The sequence below is a fragment of the Porites lutea genome, chromosome 1 (assembly GCF_958299795.1).
Source record: "Porites lutea chromosome 1, jaPorLute2.1, whole genome shotgun sequence".
Taxonomy (NCBI): Eukaryota; Metazoa; Cnidaria; class Anthozoa; order Scleractinia; family Poritidae; genus Porites; species Porites lutea.
Genome location: NC_133201.1, coordinates 30,171,548 through 30,184,488, shown reverse-complemented (window position 1 = coordinate 30,184,488; position 12,941 = coordinate 30,171,548). Strand labels below are relative to the sequence as shown.

The 12,941-nt window shown below is 39.2% G+C and overlaps 1 protein-coding gene across 1 annotated transcript; it reads left to right on the top strand.

The window, feature by feature from the left end:
- The first annotated feature begins 2,729 nt into the window (after positions 1–2,729).
- LOC140927710 (uncharacterized) lies at positions 2,730–12,732 on the top strand. Its single transcript, XM_073377391.1, has 6 exons — positions 2,730–7,162; positions 8,535–8,586; positions 10,253–10,312; positions 11,608–11,664; positions 11,797–11,831; positions 12,349–12,732. The coding sequence occupies exons 1-6, from the start codon at positions 2,730–2,732 to the stop codon at positions 12,362–12,364; spliced, it is 4,653 nt and encodes a 1,550-aa protein (XP_073233492.1). The 3' UTR covers positions 12,365–12,732.
- Positions 12,733–12,941: the final 209 nt, after the last annotated feature.

Sequence of the window (12,941 nt, the reverse complement as noted above, 5' to 3'; positions counted from 1 at the left end):
TGTTGTTATTTTTATTATGTAAAGCGCTTTTGGACCATTGGGAATTAGCGCTCTATAAATACTGTATATTATTATTATTATTATATTATTATTATTATTATTATTATTATATTATTTCGTCTTAACTTGTGTTGATATTAAACGCTGGAGCACGATGAATTGAGTAAGAACACTGGTTCACTTACATTACACCTCTCACACGTTTCAAGGAAATCATCAAAGCCTTCAGTGAAATGTGTGTCATCACGTCAATAACACAAATTAGGGGTTGCGTTCTCGTACCTCGAACGCAATCAGATTTTGATGTTCATGGTAAAGCATTATCACTTGAATCATTACCAAATTTTGCAATGCCTGCTAAAATGTGAGAATCTGATGATGTCTGCAGTGACTAGACTTCCCTATAGTTAGCTAGTTAATCCATTCTTACTTTTGTAATTTGCTCTTTTTCCATTACCTACTTTTTAGTTGGTTTGCAGGACTTTCAAGAAATGTACATGTAGATACATTTGTAATTTTTGAAAAGCTGCAAATGCCCCACTGTGGGGCCAGGCATTCATACAAAACTCCCACAGTGCAAGGGGCTTAAAAAGAGGGTGCAAATGCTCCACCACCGGATAACACCAAAATTGTATTTTCCAGTAAATAAGCTGCAAATCCCATATTCATGGGAAATCTTTAATCATCTGATCAAAACACGTGAAGCGTCCTACACAAATCACCCCTAGCCGCTTGTTATAATTATTGCACAAAAGATCACATTCACTAGATTTTAAAATGTCATTAACAGAACTAAAAAATATAATTTATATAGAACCTTTCTTATTTCCAAGGTCGTTTAATATAAATAATGATAACCAAACAACCGATGAGCTGAACATGAGTATTTTCTCTTCACGATGGAACCCTTTTGTATTGTAAGTTTAGCTTTCAGAGTATCTCGCAAAGTTTTTCTACGCATTTCTGCCTCAACCACTCACATAAAGAAAGTGTCTTATCCTTTAAACTCAAACGATCATTGATTGTTTTTGCTCCATTTGCGAACTGATCCGCATTTTATACCTAGTCCTTGTTTTATACCCAATCCTCAGTCCGTGATCTACAGTCCACAGTCCGTCTGTTATACTGACCGAATTGTTTATCCACTATCTTTGCTCGGGAAACACAATATTTTTCTTCCGGTTTATGGCACTTTATTAAACAGTTATTGGGGTATATATTTATAAAAAACAACAACAACAACAACAACAAAACAAATGAGCAAACAAAACAAAAAACGGAAAAAAAGAAAGAAGCAAAAAAAGAAAAGTATTAGCAGGACTGAACCCGGCACCTCCAGCGTGCCTAGTTTTAGCTTATAAGATAATAACTTTATGTAATTAAGATTATCAGTTCAGTTTAGGCTTATTTTATTTATTTATCTTGTAGATGACCACCTCCCGTAAGCAACGACTTTGTCCTGCACCAAGGGTGGTCGCTAACAAGGGAGTTGACTACATACCAGTTTATTCAGGTAAAATGTCTCAATTTTAATTACTGCTATGTATAACAAATAAGGAGAGAGAAAAAAGATAGAACAAATGGCTGCCTGAAACTAATTTACCACCAGACAGTTGCATCATAAGAATTCTGTTGTTGTGCCCTGAGGTTGATTATAACAGTAGCGGTGAGGTAGGGCTCCTCTCCATTCCCCAACATCTTATATCTACGATTAGGATATGTTAACAAAGTCAAGTGTGTCAAACAAACTACATGTATTAACAAACGTGAGGTAAATTCAACAGAAGAGAAGGGGGATGGGGTGGGGCTGAGTTCCACTCCCCGGTAACTGATATCTAGGAATAGGATATGTTAACAAAGTCAAGTGTGTTAAACAAACTATTAAAAAACGTGAGGTAAAGTCAACAGCTCCACTCCCCGATAACTGATATCTACGATTAAGATATGTTATTAACAGAGTCAAGTGTGTCGAACAAACTATCAACAAACGTATTGCAAAGTCAACAGAAGAGACGTGGGGTGGGGCTTAGCTCCACTCCCCAATGACTGATATCTAGGAATAGGATATGATAACAGAGTCAAGTGTGTCAAACAAACTATATGTATTAACAAACGTGAGGTAAATTCAACAGAAGAGAATTGAATGATCTCGATTTTAATCTAACCAAAATTGAGTGGAATTTTGTGTCATCTGTTTTATCAAAGCTTTCAAAAGACAGAGTGGAGAGGAGGGGAGAGTTTAATTTTCTCAAGCAAATTTCACACAGACCCTTACATTCGTTTATTTTTTTTTTTTATGCTTTTCAACAAAATGAAAAATCATTCCTGTGACTGTAAGCATTCCAAATAAATTTTGTTAAAAACAATTAAGGTGGTTATATTGTTGTGAATAACATGTCACAGTAGCATAGGCCAATCTGTAATTAAGCTTTGCCCCTCCTTGAAAGTAATTCCAAATTAGTGCTCATCCTTTCATGTGTAAAACAGGTTTCATTAATTCATGTGCAAATGAAACATCTTTACCTGAATGGTTGTGCACCAAAACCAACTTTCGAAGTGGGCCATTGTACTACATTTAGATCATTTATTGCAACTTTCGAGCCAGATTTTTTCATGAATATGAATTTTGTCTTCAGAATAGATTAGTTACCTAAACAATTTTGAATTGTTTTTTCTACCCCCTGCAGAAATTTGTAATGGTCTTTTTCATTAATTTTGTGATCATCTACATGGCTACTGCAGTGCCATCACCCCTGGCCTCTTCTGTGGAGAAAACAAATGGAGCCAAGCTCATCGGATTACTCATTGATGGTGGGACATTCGCTTTGAAGAAGACGTTTGATCGTTATCACCCACCCAATCGCTTGGTCCAAGATCTTAACACCAATTATTCCATCCTTGAAAATCTTTTCTATGAAAAGATTCTGGATGGCCATCAGTGGGACAAATTATTCCCGCCTAGTGGAGTAGCACCAGACTCCAACACTTTTGACATCACTCTTCTTTTCCTTTTGCTGACTACGATTTGTGGTCTGCGTGCTCCACGTTCTGGGTGGCACAATAAACCAAACCCGAGGAACAAATCCCTCGAGGCCAATATTGCCCGCATAAAATTCTACCGCAATAAGCTCAGTCATATAACAACAACTGGCGTTGATACAGGAGAATTTTCTTCTCTCTGGGAAGAAATTAGTGCCCCTCTTTTGGCTCTGGGCTTAGACCAGGGAGAAATTGATAAATTAAAACAAGCGAAAAGTGGCGAGAAAAATTATCTTCAAGGTTTACGTGACTGGGTTGACAGCGATGAGAAAGTGAAATCACAGCTGAAGAACTTAAGTCAAGGGGTTGAAAAGATACAAAAGACAATGGAAGAAGTACAACAGACCCAGACTAAAATGCAGCTAACAGTTGGTGAAGTACGAGAAACTCAGGTGGACAATCATAAAACGTTGCAGGAAATACAACAGTCTCAGTCTCAAACCAACCTGGCCGTGGAAGAGATACATTTGAAGAACACGGAAGAACGGGGAAAACGTCAAGATGGTTTAGACAAGGTGATCGAAAATGTACAACAAACTCACAGCAAAATGGTTGACTTTGGAGCAAGGACCCAGGAACAGTATAACGTGTTAACAGAAGGTATTAAAGAAGTAAAGAAAACAGTTGACGCTTTTAAAGAAGGAAGAGACAAGGAAACAGATGATAAAGTCCTGCGAAATCTTGTCAAGTCTGAATTCAGAGGAGACATTGAGTATTATGTGCAAAGATTTCAAGCAGGGACACGTGAGTGGGTATTTGACAGAGTTCAGAACTGGCTGGATGACGGAAGCTCTCAAAATCGTGTGATGGTGATCACTGGAAATGCAGGGATGGGAAAATCTGTCATCTCAGCCGTGATTTGCAAGCGAATGCAAGAGACTGGCAGACTATCGGGAAGTCACTTTTGTCAGTATAACAATGTACGCTACTGTAAGCCTCACTTGATGATTCAGTCACTTGCCTGTCAATTGTCCTATGTCCTGCCAGAGTACAAGCGAGCACTTGTGGAACAGCTATCAAGAAACCTGGGAACAGATCTCAACAACATGGGTGTGGAGGAGTTGTTTGCACTGATTTTCAAGGAACCTCTTAGTGCTGTAGGTGATCCAGGAAGAAACATGCTCATGGTGATAGATGGTTTGGATGAAAGCGAATATCAAGGACGGAATAAGCTTCTTGATGTGATTGCAGATCAGTTTTGTAAGCTTCCTAGTTGGATTCGTTTTGTTGTCACGACGCGTCCAGCCTTAAACATTGCAGAGAAACTAAAACATTTGAAGCCGGTTGAAATTAAATCTAATGATGAACAGAATCTAGAAGACGTTAGAGTGTTTTGTCTGAAAAGACTACAACTCGTGGTCAAACGAGAGAATGTAGGCGTGTTTGTACAAAAATTAGTTTCGAAATCTGAAGGACTGATGCTGTACGCCCATTTTCTCTTATTGTCGATTACTGAAAATGCATCAATTTTGAACGAGGGAGACCTTGTTGGCAGTTTACCCTCAGGAATTTCTTCAGTCTATCATTCCTATTTCAAACGATTGGAACGTGAACTCTTGGAGGAACTTGACGTAAAGGAAGAACATTTCCTGAATCTGCTATCTGCCATTACCGCTTCAAGAGAACCCTTGCCAGTAGGTTTTGTTTCTAAAGTATTAGTGCAAAGTACCAATTCACCACTCACAAGACGTAAAGTACTAAGAATCTTGGATAGTGTTTCTGTACTTCTTCCCATCCGGGATGAGTGTCTTACTGTCATTCACAAGTCAGTTCAAGACTGGTTAACAGACATTTCAAGTTATGGGGAGCATGAATTCATTGTGGATGAAAGTGAGGGACACCGTATACTAGCAGCCTTGTGTATTGACGAACTTGAAAATGTGAAACGGAAAGGTATACATTACGAACGATTTAGCGCCACTGAGAGGTACGCGCTGTATCATGGTGTGCATCACATGCTACACGAAGGCATCAAGAGAGAGCCACATAAGCTGGACGAACTGACAAAGGCCTACATTATGGATTTAGAAATCGTGTATGCCAAGACCTTCGTGAACAGCACAATAGCGGCTGAAGACCTTCTGTGGCTTAAAAACAAGGGGATTTTTACATTGTTATCAAAAGATAACCAAAATATTCTGAAAACCTTGTTGTTTCTCTTGAGAAAGAACCTCCGTTTACTGACGGATACCCCTCGCAGGTTTCTTCAAATCATACTTAACCAAGGAGGAAAAGTGTTGAGTGTTGACGCGTCGAATCATTTGCGAAAGAAGTATCCTGAAATACCATATATGGAGGTTGTTCACAAGGAGATGCAACGGGCAGGTGTTCTAGCCCGATTTGAATGTTCATCTACCGTGATCTGTTTGGACGTTTCTCCACAGTTGGATTATATGGTGTGTGAATGTAGCGACGGAATGCTGCCGCTATGGTCACTCGAGACTGGCAGGCTAGTGTGGACACGTCCAGTCGTAGTAGAGAAGAGTTTCAGGAAGATCGGGAATTCCACTGTGTTTAGAAAATTACCTTCTGTAGACGCGTTGTCATTATTCCGTTCTGTTGTTTTCCACCCTACAAAGGAATGTATTTTACCTGGGATTCTAAGTCAGGCCTATACTATGGACGGAGACTTGAAACCACTCTTTCCCAGAAGTAACTGTAGATTCTCAGTTTGCTCTATTTCAGGCGACAAGACCAAGATTCTAACTAATTGTCTTGAGAGTTCTAAAAGCCTTGTTTTGTGGAGTTTGGAAAATGGCTCAGAGGTTGATCGAATTCTCGCAGATGAAGACATTTTATCTTTTGCATGGTCTGGTGATGGAAGGCTTCTTGCAATTTCACATTCTTCGGGAGTGATTAGTTTATATGATGTGATGTGTAATTTCAGAAAACTAACACAAATGGATACCCCAGATGTATTTGGCATGGTAAAGTTTTCACCTGATCATCGATTCATTTTGTGTTGGGCTGTAACAGACGTAGTTCGCACCCGCTTTTTTAGCATCAAGGTTGTAAAGGACGTCCACAACACTGCATTTTGTTCAACAAATGTGTTTTATGATTACGAAAATTTTGATCCTTTTAATGATTGTGGATTTTTGTTTGGCGATCTTATTCCCAAAGAAAGGCATCTGCATCAGACGATGTTTGTTCTTGACAAACGTCTGTTACGGTCCTCTGGGGGTGCAATAGAAATGGAGGATACTAAAGACATAAAGGAAAGTTATCAAGGCGTATCTCCTGGAGCTAAAGGGATAGCAGTCAGTTTGGATGCTCAAACCGTGTTTGTTGCAAGTGAGACATCAGTCACTGCTTATGAGGTGTCGAGTGGGAAGCTTAAAGCTGAGATAAACTGCGGGCTTAAACTGTACCGTCCTTTGTGTCCTGTTAGAGGTGGAGTCCTAATCTTAACGAATGAAAGCACTGTTGAGTTGTGGAGTGGTAACCTCGCTAAACGAATCAAAAGGTGGACCAACTTGCTCTTAGTCAAACAAGTGATCCCTGTATCAGAGGAACGAGTAGCTGTCGTAAGCGTGGGTGATGTGAAAGTCCTAGATACCATCAGTGGAAAAGTTGTATTAACAATCCCAGTTTTACAAGGAAGAGTTCTAACCTGCAACAGTAAATGTCAGCTGTTATATATAATTAAAGAAGCAATTAAGTTTCTTCGTCCTGATCCTCCTTGCTCTCTTCAGCTTTTGGATGGCAAAACTGTTGTTTGGAGAAAGGAAGTCATTGAAAGGTACCTTGTTTACGAGGTTGTGGCTTTCTCACCTACGGAACACTTCCTTGTTGTTGGCACGACTGAAGGCGTCTTAGTCTTGGATGCCGAAACAGGAAATACGCTTCGTACTTTACGTCCATCGACATTTTCCCACTTTTGGCATTTTACGTTTATCAGTGACGACAGATGTGTTGCTATTTCTAATTCTGATTTGACTATTCAGCTGTTAAATGTAAAATCTGGTGAACTTGTAACTGCAATTGATGTGGAAAGTAACGTGTCCTGTTTAGCAGCCTGTCCCTTCAATCGTGTTCTCGCCATCGGCCTGGACTCAACACCTAACTTCAGAGTTATCAGGGTGCATTTGCCGCGAGGCGACGATATTGAAAACGGCAAAAGGTGAGATGTAATAACTTTAACAGCAGTCAGTTTTATAGTCCACTTTTTATGTTTTAAGACTTGCTGTAAAATGTTACTGATGTATTTTTCGTTATATTTTTTTCCCTAATTAAGTCCAACACAGCTGCAATAATAATTTTTTATGATGGCCTTGCTAAACTAAGTAATAATCCTGATCACGATTTAAGTTCTTTTTAGGTTCTTTTCAGTTCTTTTAACTGTTCATCTGACCACGGGAATAGATGTCAAATAGAGAAATGATTATCAAAGTTTTGCAACAAGATTAAGCAACTGCCAAGAGAAGGTTGAAGATAAATAAGGGCTTTGCAATTTTCTTGCCCATCACATCAGCGTTGATTGGTGCGTTAATCTTAATAACTGACGCTACTTGGAAAATTACTTAGATTTCATAACGGGCCGAGAATTTTGAAAGAGTATTTGAAAACATAGAAAGAATATCCAGCTCACCTTCATTCCACTTTCTCTTTGTTCCTAACCGCCAGTTGAAAGCATTTTCATCTTCATTCACTACATGGAAGAGTCTTACGCCTCTCGTGTTTTTTATGAACATAATATAATTTTTTATGTCATTCATTTGTTTTACACAGCTAACATAGATATGATTTTCTTTACAATTGCGGCGGCCATAATTAATTTAGTAGTATTTATTGCGATCCTTATAATGCTGTAGGAAACGTTGCCTCAAGTTTCGGCCCACCTTCAATTACGGGTGAATTGCGACTCCACAGAAATGATGGCAATTCTCGTAGCATATAATTTTGGAGAGCAAGATGAATTCACTTTTGCCGTTTTATTTACAGCCGTTAGTCTGCTGTAAAACAGGTTAGGATGTATAGCCGAGTGTTGATCTTACGTACCTCAAACGCGTGCGAAGGAGCATTACGATTTGTTTATTCTTCCACTTACATGTACGCATCCGACGGCTAATCCGCCAGATAATCGTGTTTTCACTATTTTGTAAAGGAAGGAGCATAAGAGGAGTCTGAAGAAAATGGAAACGTTCTGATTCTCGCCTCTCCATTTCCGTTGAGCCTACAACAACGATTTTCTTCTATTTTTCTTAAATCATTAGCGCTTTTAGGAGTCCGATTCCGTCGGAAATGAGTAGAAGGGGAAAGTGGTTCTCGCTCGCTTTCTGTGGTTTCTTTTCTGCGCCCGCCACGTAAAACTGAAAGAGACATTTGCGAGAAGGAGCTCCGTCAGTGAGAAAAATGTACGCTTGTAAATCCGACGTGTCCAAAGGAGTAATGGCCGGTGCGCAAAATCCTCTTTCTTTACCTACTCAGGCGGAATGATGAAACGGAAAACTTGATTTCAATTGTTAACAATATTTTTTTTAATTTGTACGCAGACCCTGTGAGGCCACGATGAGAAAGATCGACAGAACAGATCTGCCACAGCAAGTATGTGTCCCTTAGTAGGTTAAGGAATAAACCAGAAACATTTAAGATTGACTGAGTGATTAATCGCTTGTTTGTGTTAGATACACCTTAAAGCGATTGTGTTTCTAAGTTAGCATTAAAAAGTTCCCCTGTTATAATTTTTATTCTTGGTTTACATATCTGCCTGAATGTGCAAAAAGGTACCTCCAGGATCTTTTAGCAAAAGTATCATTTTCCATCATTCTCTCCGTGTCATAAAACACTATTACATTTGAAATCACCGCGCGCGGTAGAAGTTGTTTTCCGTGGTCGGTTAATTTTCTAGGTTTCTTTCTGGCCGCCTGCAGCAAAGTTTTCCGGAACTCATCATTACGCCTTATGAAGGAACAAGTCTCACGATTGGCAAAGTCTGCCGTTGTCCAATATGTTACCGTATTTCGTCTCATTTTGGCTAAACGGGTGAAACAGTGATCTCGGGCTTGAGATAGAAAGGCATCATATTGCGAGCTTTGATGTGGGCGGTAACGAGTCTCTAGCCTCAAAAAGTAGTTTGTAGGAGTCAGAACTATTCGGCGAGACCAAAATTGATGCATATTTCTGACCAGAAGGGCGGCCTCTATGTGTCCCTTTCAAAACGGCTAGTCTACATCCGGGATCTTGAATACATTGAGGAAGTCAGGAAAGTTTACATGTGATGATTTATGCGGAGAAAGCGAGAGAAATTTGATGACATTTCGCCCGTATTAAAGCTCTGAAACATTGTGCCTGGTTAGTTGTGAACAGTTTTATCAGTGCCGCAAACGTGGTTAATTGTGTGATTTCCTGAAGTTGTTGACAGACAGAATTCAGGCATGTCGTGGTGCTCATGTTCAAAGAATATTGTGTACAAGCATGAAAACGATTCGTGAGTATTTAGTTGAAGTGATTTTGTCTAAGACAACCGATTCTGGGCTCAAGAAAGGTAAATTGTAGGTCTGTTTTAGTCGGGCATCTGGCTGTGAGCCTCATAGTTTGAAAGACTGAATGGTCACAATTTCCCTGTGCTTTTAAATATTGTTCATTTCGATACAGATCTGTTGCTTTTGCCAAAAGCGACTTTTCGTGTGTTTTCAGCGATTAATTTGTTCTTTTTAAGCCCTAACTAGCGACTTTCAACTGTTTTTTATTCATCACAAGGGTCAAATTGTTAAAACGCACTTGAAATTTCTGTAGATACCTTTTCATTAGACAGATATATATATATATATATATATTTACTATTAACTATTCTTATTTCTTGTGCTTGTGCTTATGCTTATGTCGCCTCACTTTTCATTTCCTTACACATGTAGTTGTGCTTAATAAGCTTATGCTTATGCGCTAGTGAAAACCAGGTTTAACATTTGAAATTAGCCATTTTTACGTGGTGATCGTACAGTGATGGCAACGAAATGTACAAAATAGTGTGCTGCACGCGCAAAATTTTTGTTTGCTTATTAAACCCAAACCTAGTATTGCTTTTTTGAAGTTCTCGTTTCCGTTGTCGTTGCCGTCGCCGTCGTCGTTACTAAAGCTCCTTATTACATCGATGTTTCGGGAAAAACAAATCGGGTACAAACATAAAACCAGAGGTTAGAAAGAAGAAAACCAGCTTGAAGTGCTAGTAAAATAAAACAGTGGAAATAATGAAGTTTTAACTCTTTTCCAGGATGACGGACACGCCAAGGACAAAGGAGGCGAAAAGCGAGGAAAAACCGACCAAGAGGTGGTAAGTATCATCATTATCAACAGTGTTGATAATAGACATAATATATAGATTTAGCCAGGGCTAAAAGCGGAGCTCTGGTTAATAATACTTGTAAACAAAAAAAAATTAAATCGTGTAATGCTAAACGGGGAGGGCAATGAAAATGGCATCAAGATCAGTAGATCTAATTAGCAAAAAAACAAATTGCACGTGCAGCACACTTTTTCTTCTAATTAGCAAAAAAACAAATTTGCACGTGCAGCACGCTTTTTGTCTTTCTTTGCCGTTGTTTTGCACAACTACAACCCTGTTTTGTAGAACTAAAACATCAAACTTCCTGGTTACATATTATTTTTAAGGAGGAATTGTCGTATGTGCTTACCCAATAATTTGTCTCCTGTGTTCACGTTCGCTTTCATTTTTCACTGCCGCTCATTTTCACCTTGCTGGCCACTAGCATTTCTCATTTACTCACAGCCGCTTTGAATTTTCATGTTTTTCTTCCTACAAAATTTGTCTCTTTTTGTTTTCAATCACTCGCTCTAGCTCTTTCTCTCAAATAACGTCGAAAAAGACACGACTTTGCTGCTGTTTTTTTTCTTTCTAAAAATCCGAGCGATCATGCGATTTCTTTCCAAATAAAACCTTGAGTTGAAGTTGTGTTACCATACCTGTTGATTAAATCATTTTACATTGGTATGCCTGTGGTGCGGACGGACGGTCGGGCGGGCGGCCGGTCGGTGTACGGTCACGTAATTACCAAATTTTCTCGGATGGGTAGTTTACCACATTTCTTTACCCATGATGCTCCGCTGCGCGCGCTTCGCGCGCGAGAGCTCCGCTATTAAGGACCTTAAGACCCGAGGACGGCGACGGCAGAGAAAACGTAGCTGAAAAAGTGAATTCGCGTTCTGTCAATCATCATCACGATTAGTCCAAGTCACTAACTTTGTAAAATGTAGGCGAACCCTCCTAAAGTTGAATTCCTAAGAACCATATCCAAGTTCAGAAAGAGAGAGGAAATTTCGTCGTCGCTTGTGTACTTTCTCTCCAGATCGTGAAATTAGGCATTTTCACGTCGTAGTCGTGCAGTGACGGCAAAGAAATGTACAAAAAAGCGTGATGCGCGTGTAAAATTGTTGTTTTGCTAATTAAACCTATTGCTTTTGTGGCGTTCCTGTTGCCGTCGCCGTCGTCAGATCTTAAGGTCCCTAATATCACCAATGTGTTATAAAAAATCTAAAGTGGAACTAACAGTTTACTTACAACTAATTTATTTGCAACTCGTCATTCACGAAACGTACGTTCAATTGCAGGGTGAAGAACAGAGAGCACATCTAAGAGAAGCAAGGCAACAAGAACGTAAGGAAGAGGTTAGCAGACTTAAAAAGTCCTACGTCTGCTTTTAAAGAAGCCATGTCACGATTTTTTGCCCTGTTATGCCTAAAACCCTTAAATTAAGCCTAAAAAGTAATTCGTCAACGAGTGAACACTTTTTTTTTCAGGATAGCAGAAATTCTCAAGTTCAGAAAAGAAGATTGTAAGTCTTTAGCAGAAAGGTTTTGTATTGTTTGGTCTTTGTAATTTTGTAGTTTTCCTCACCTGGAATCAGCTGTTTTGGTTTGGTTTCCTATGGTCAGATCTTGACTTTTGGGAAACATCATTATTAGGAGAAGGAAATGTTCAAAATCTGATGGGTTCCTGAAGCTCTGTTTCACTTTTTTAAAATTGTAAGGGACTAAAGACTTTTGTCTTGATATTGCTGTAGTTAACTTGTTTAACTGTTTCAGCGTTTTGCCATGATTTTGCCAGGGAGCAGGCTCCGTATTGGGAGGGGGGCTGGAACTCAAAAACGAGTTGAAACAGCGAAAATCGGTGAGCGAAGTGAGTCGAGTGGTAGGCTCGCCGATTTTTTTCCCACCCTCGCTGCTGTGTTTTCGCCTATTTCTCCACTACGGAGCTTGGTCCCAGGCTAGTCATGATGTAGATATGAGAGCGTGAGAAATGTTTTTTTCCAAAGTTTATGTGTAATGTGTACATGTTTGTTGTATTTTCAGCTGTGTGCTTGTCTGAAGACGGCAAAAGAAGATAGTCCACACTGTTAGTGCCCAAATGACAGGTTGTTTACGGCGTCCAAAATACTGTATGACTGTATAATGTACTAATTATTAGCTAGGTTTTGGTGCATACGCAAAGACTGTGTAAATAATATCCTATCTATTGAACTGAAGATGGAATTTTTTCTATACCAAAGTGGAAATATTTCTTATGCGAACTGTATTTTATTGAGAATTTAGTGGAGAGCGAAAGAAATTTTTAATTTTCAGTTTTCCATTACTTCGGCGTGAATGGATGAATTTCCTCTGGAGAGAAACTAAAAAGATAAAGAGAATTTTAGATAGTCATATACATATAAATTGAGTCATTTATTAAATAAAAGGCCGAAATAAAAGAAAGAGTTGTTAATTAGTGTCTAAGAATTTAATGTAACCACTCACTTTAGAGTTTGCTGCCCAAATTTTTCAACAATTCAATCCTTCCCCACCAACGTTATTGAGGGGAGGATCTAATATCTAGCGTGGCACGCTAGATATTTGCCCGCCCAAGCCGGTTGTTTTCCCAACACTATAAACAGGGACGGCAGAACATT

What these genes read in the sequence shown, in the direction of transcription:
- LOC140927710 (XM_073377391.1), top strand. Translation starts at nt 2,730, where the DNA reads ATGGCTACTGCAGTGCCATCACCCCTGGCCTCTTCTGTGGAGAAAACA. An exon ending in GATATTGAAAACGGCAAAAG is followed by an intron (nt 7,163 to 8,534) that starts GTGAGATGTAAT and finishes ATTTGTACGCAG; the next exon opens with ACCCTGTGAGGCCACGATGA. An exon ending in AACAAGAACGTAAGGAAGAG is followed by an intron (nt 11,665 to 11,796) that starts GTTAGCAGACTT and finishes TTTTTTTTTCAG; the next exon opens with GATAGCAGAAATTCTCAAGT.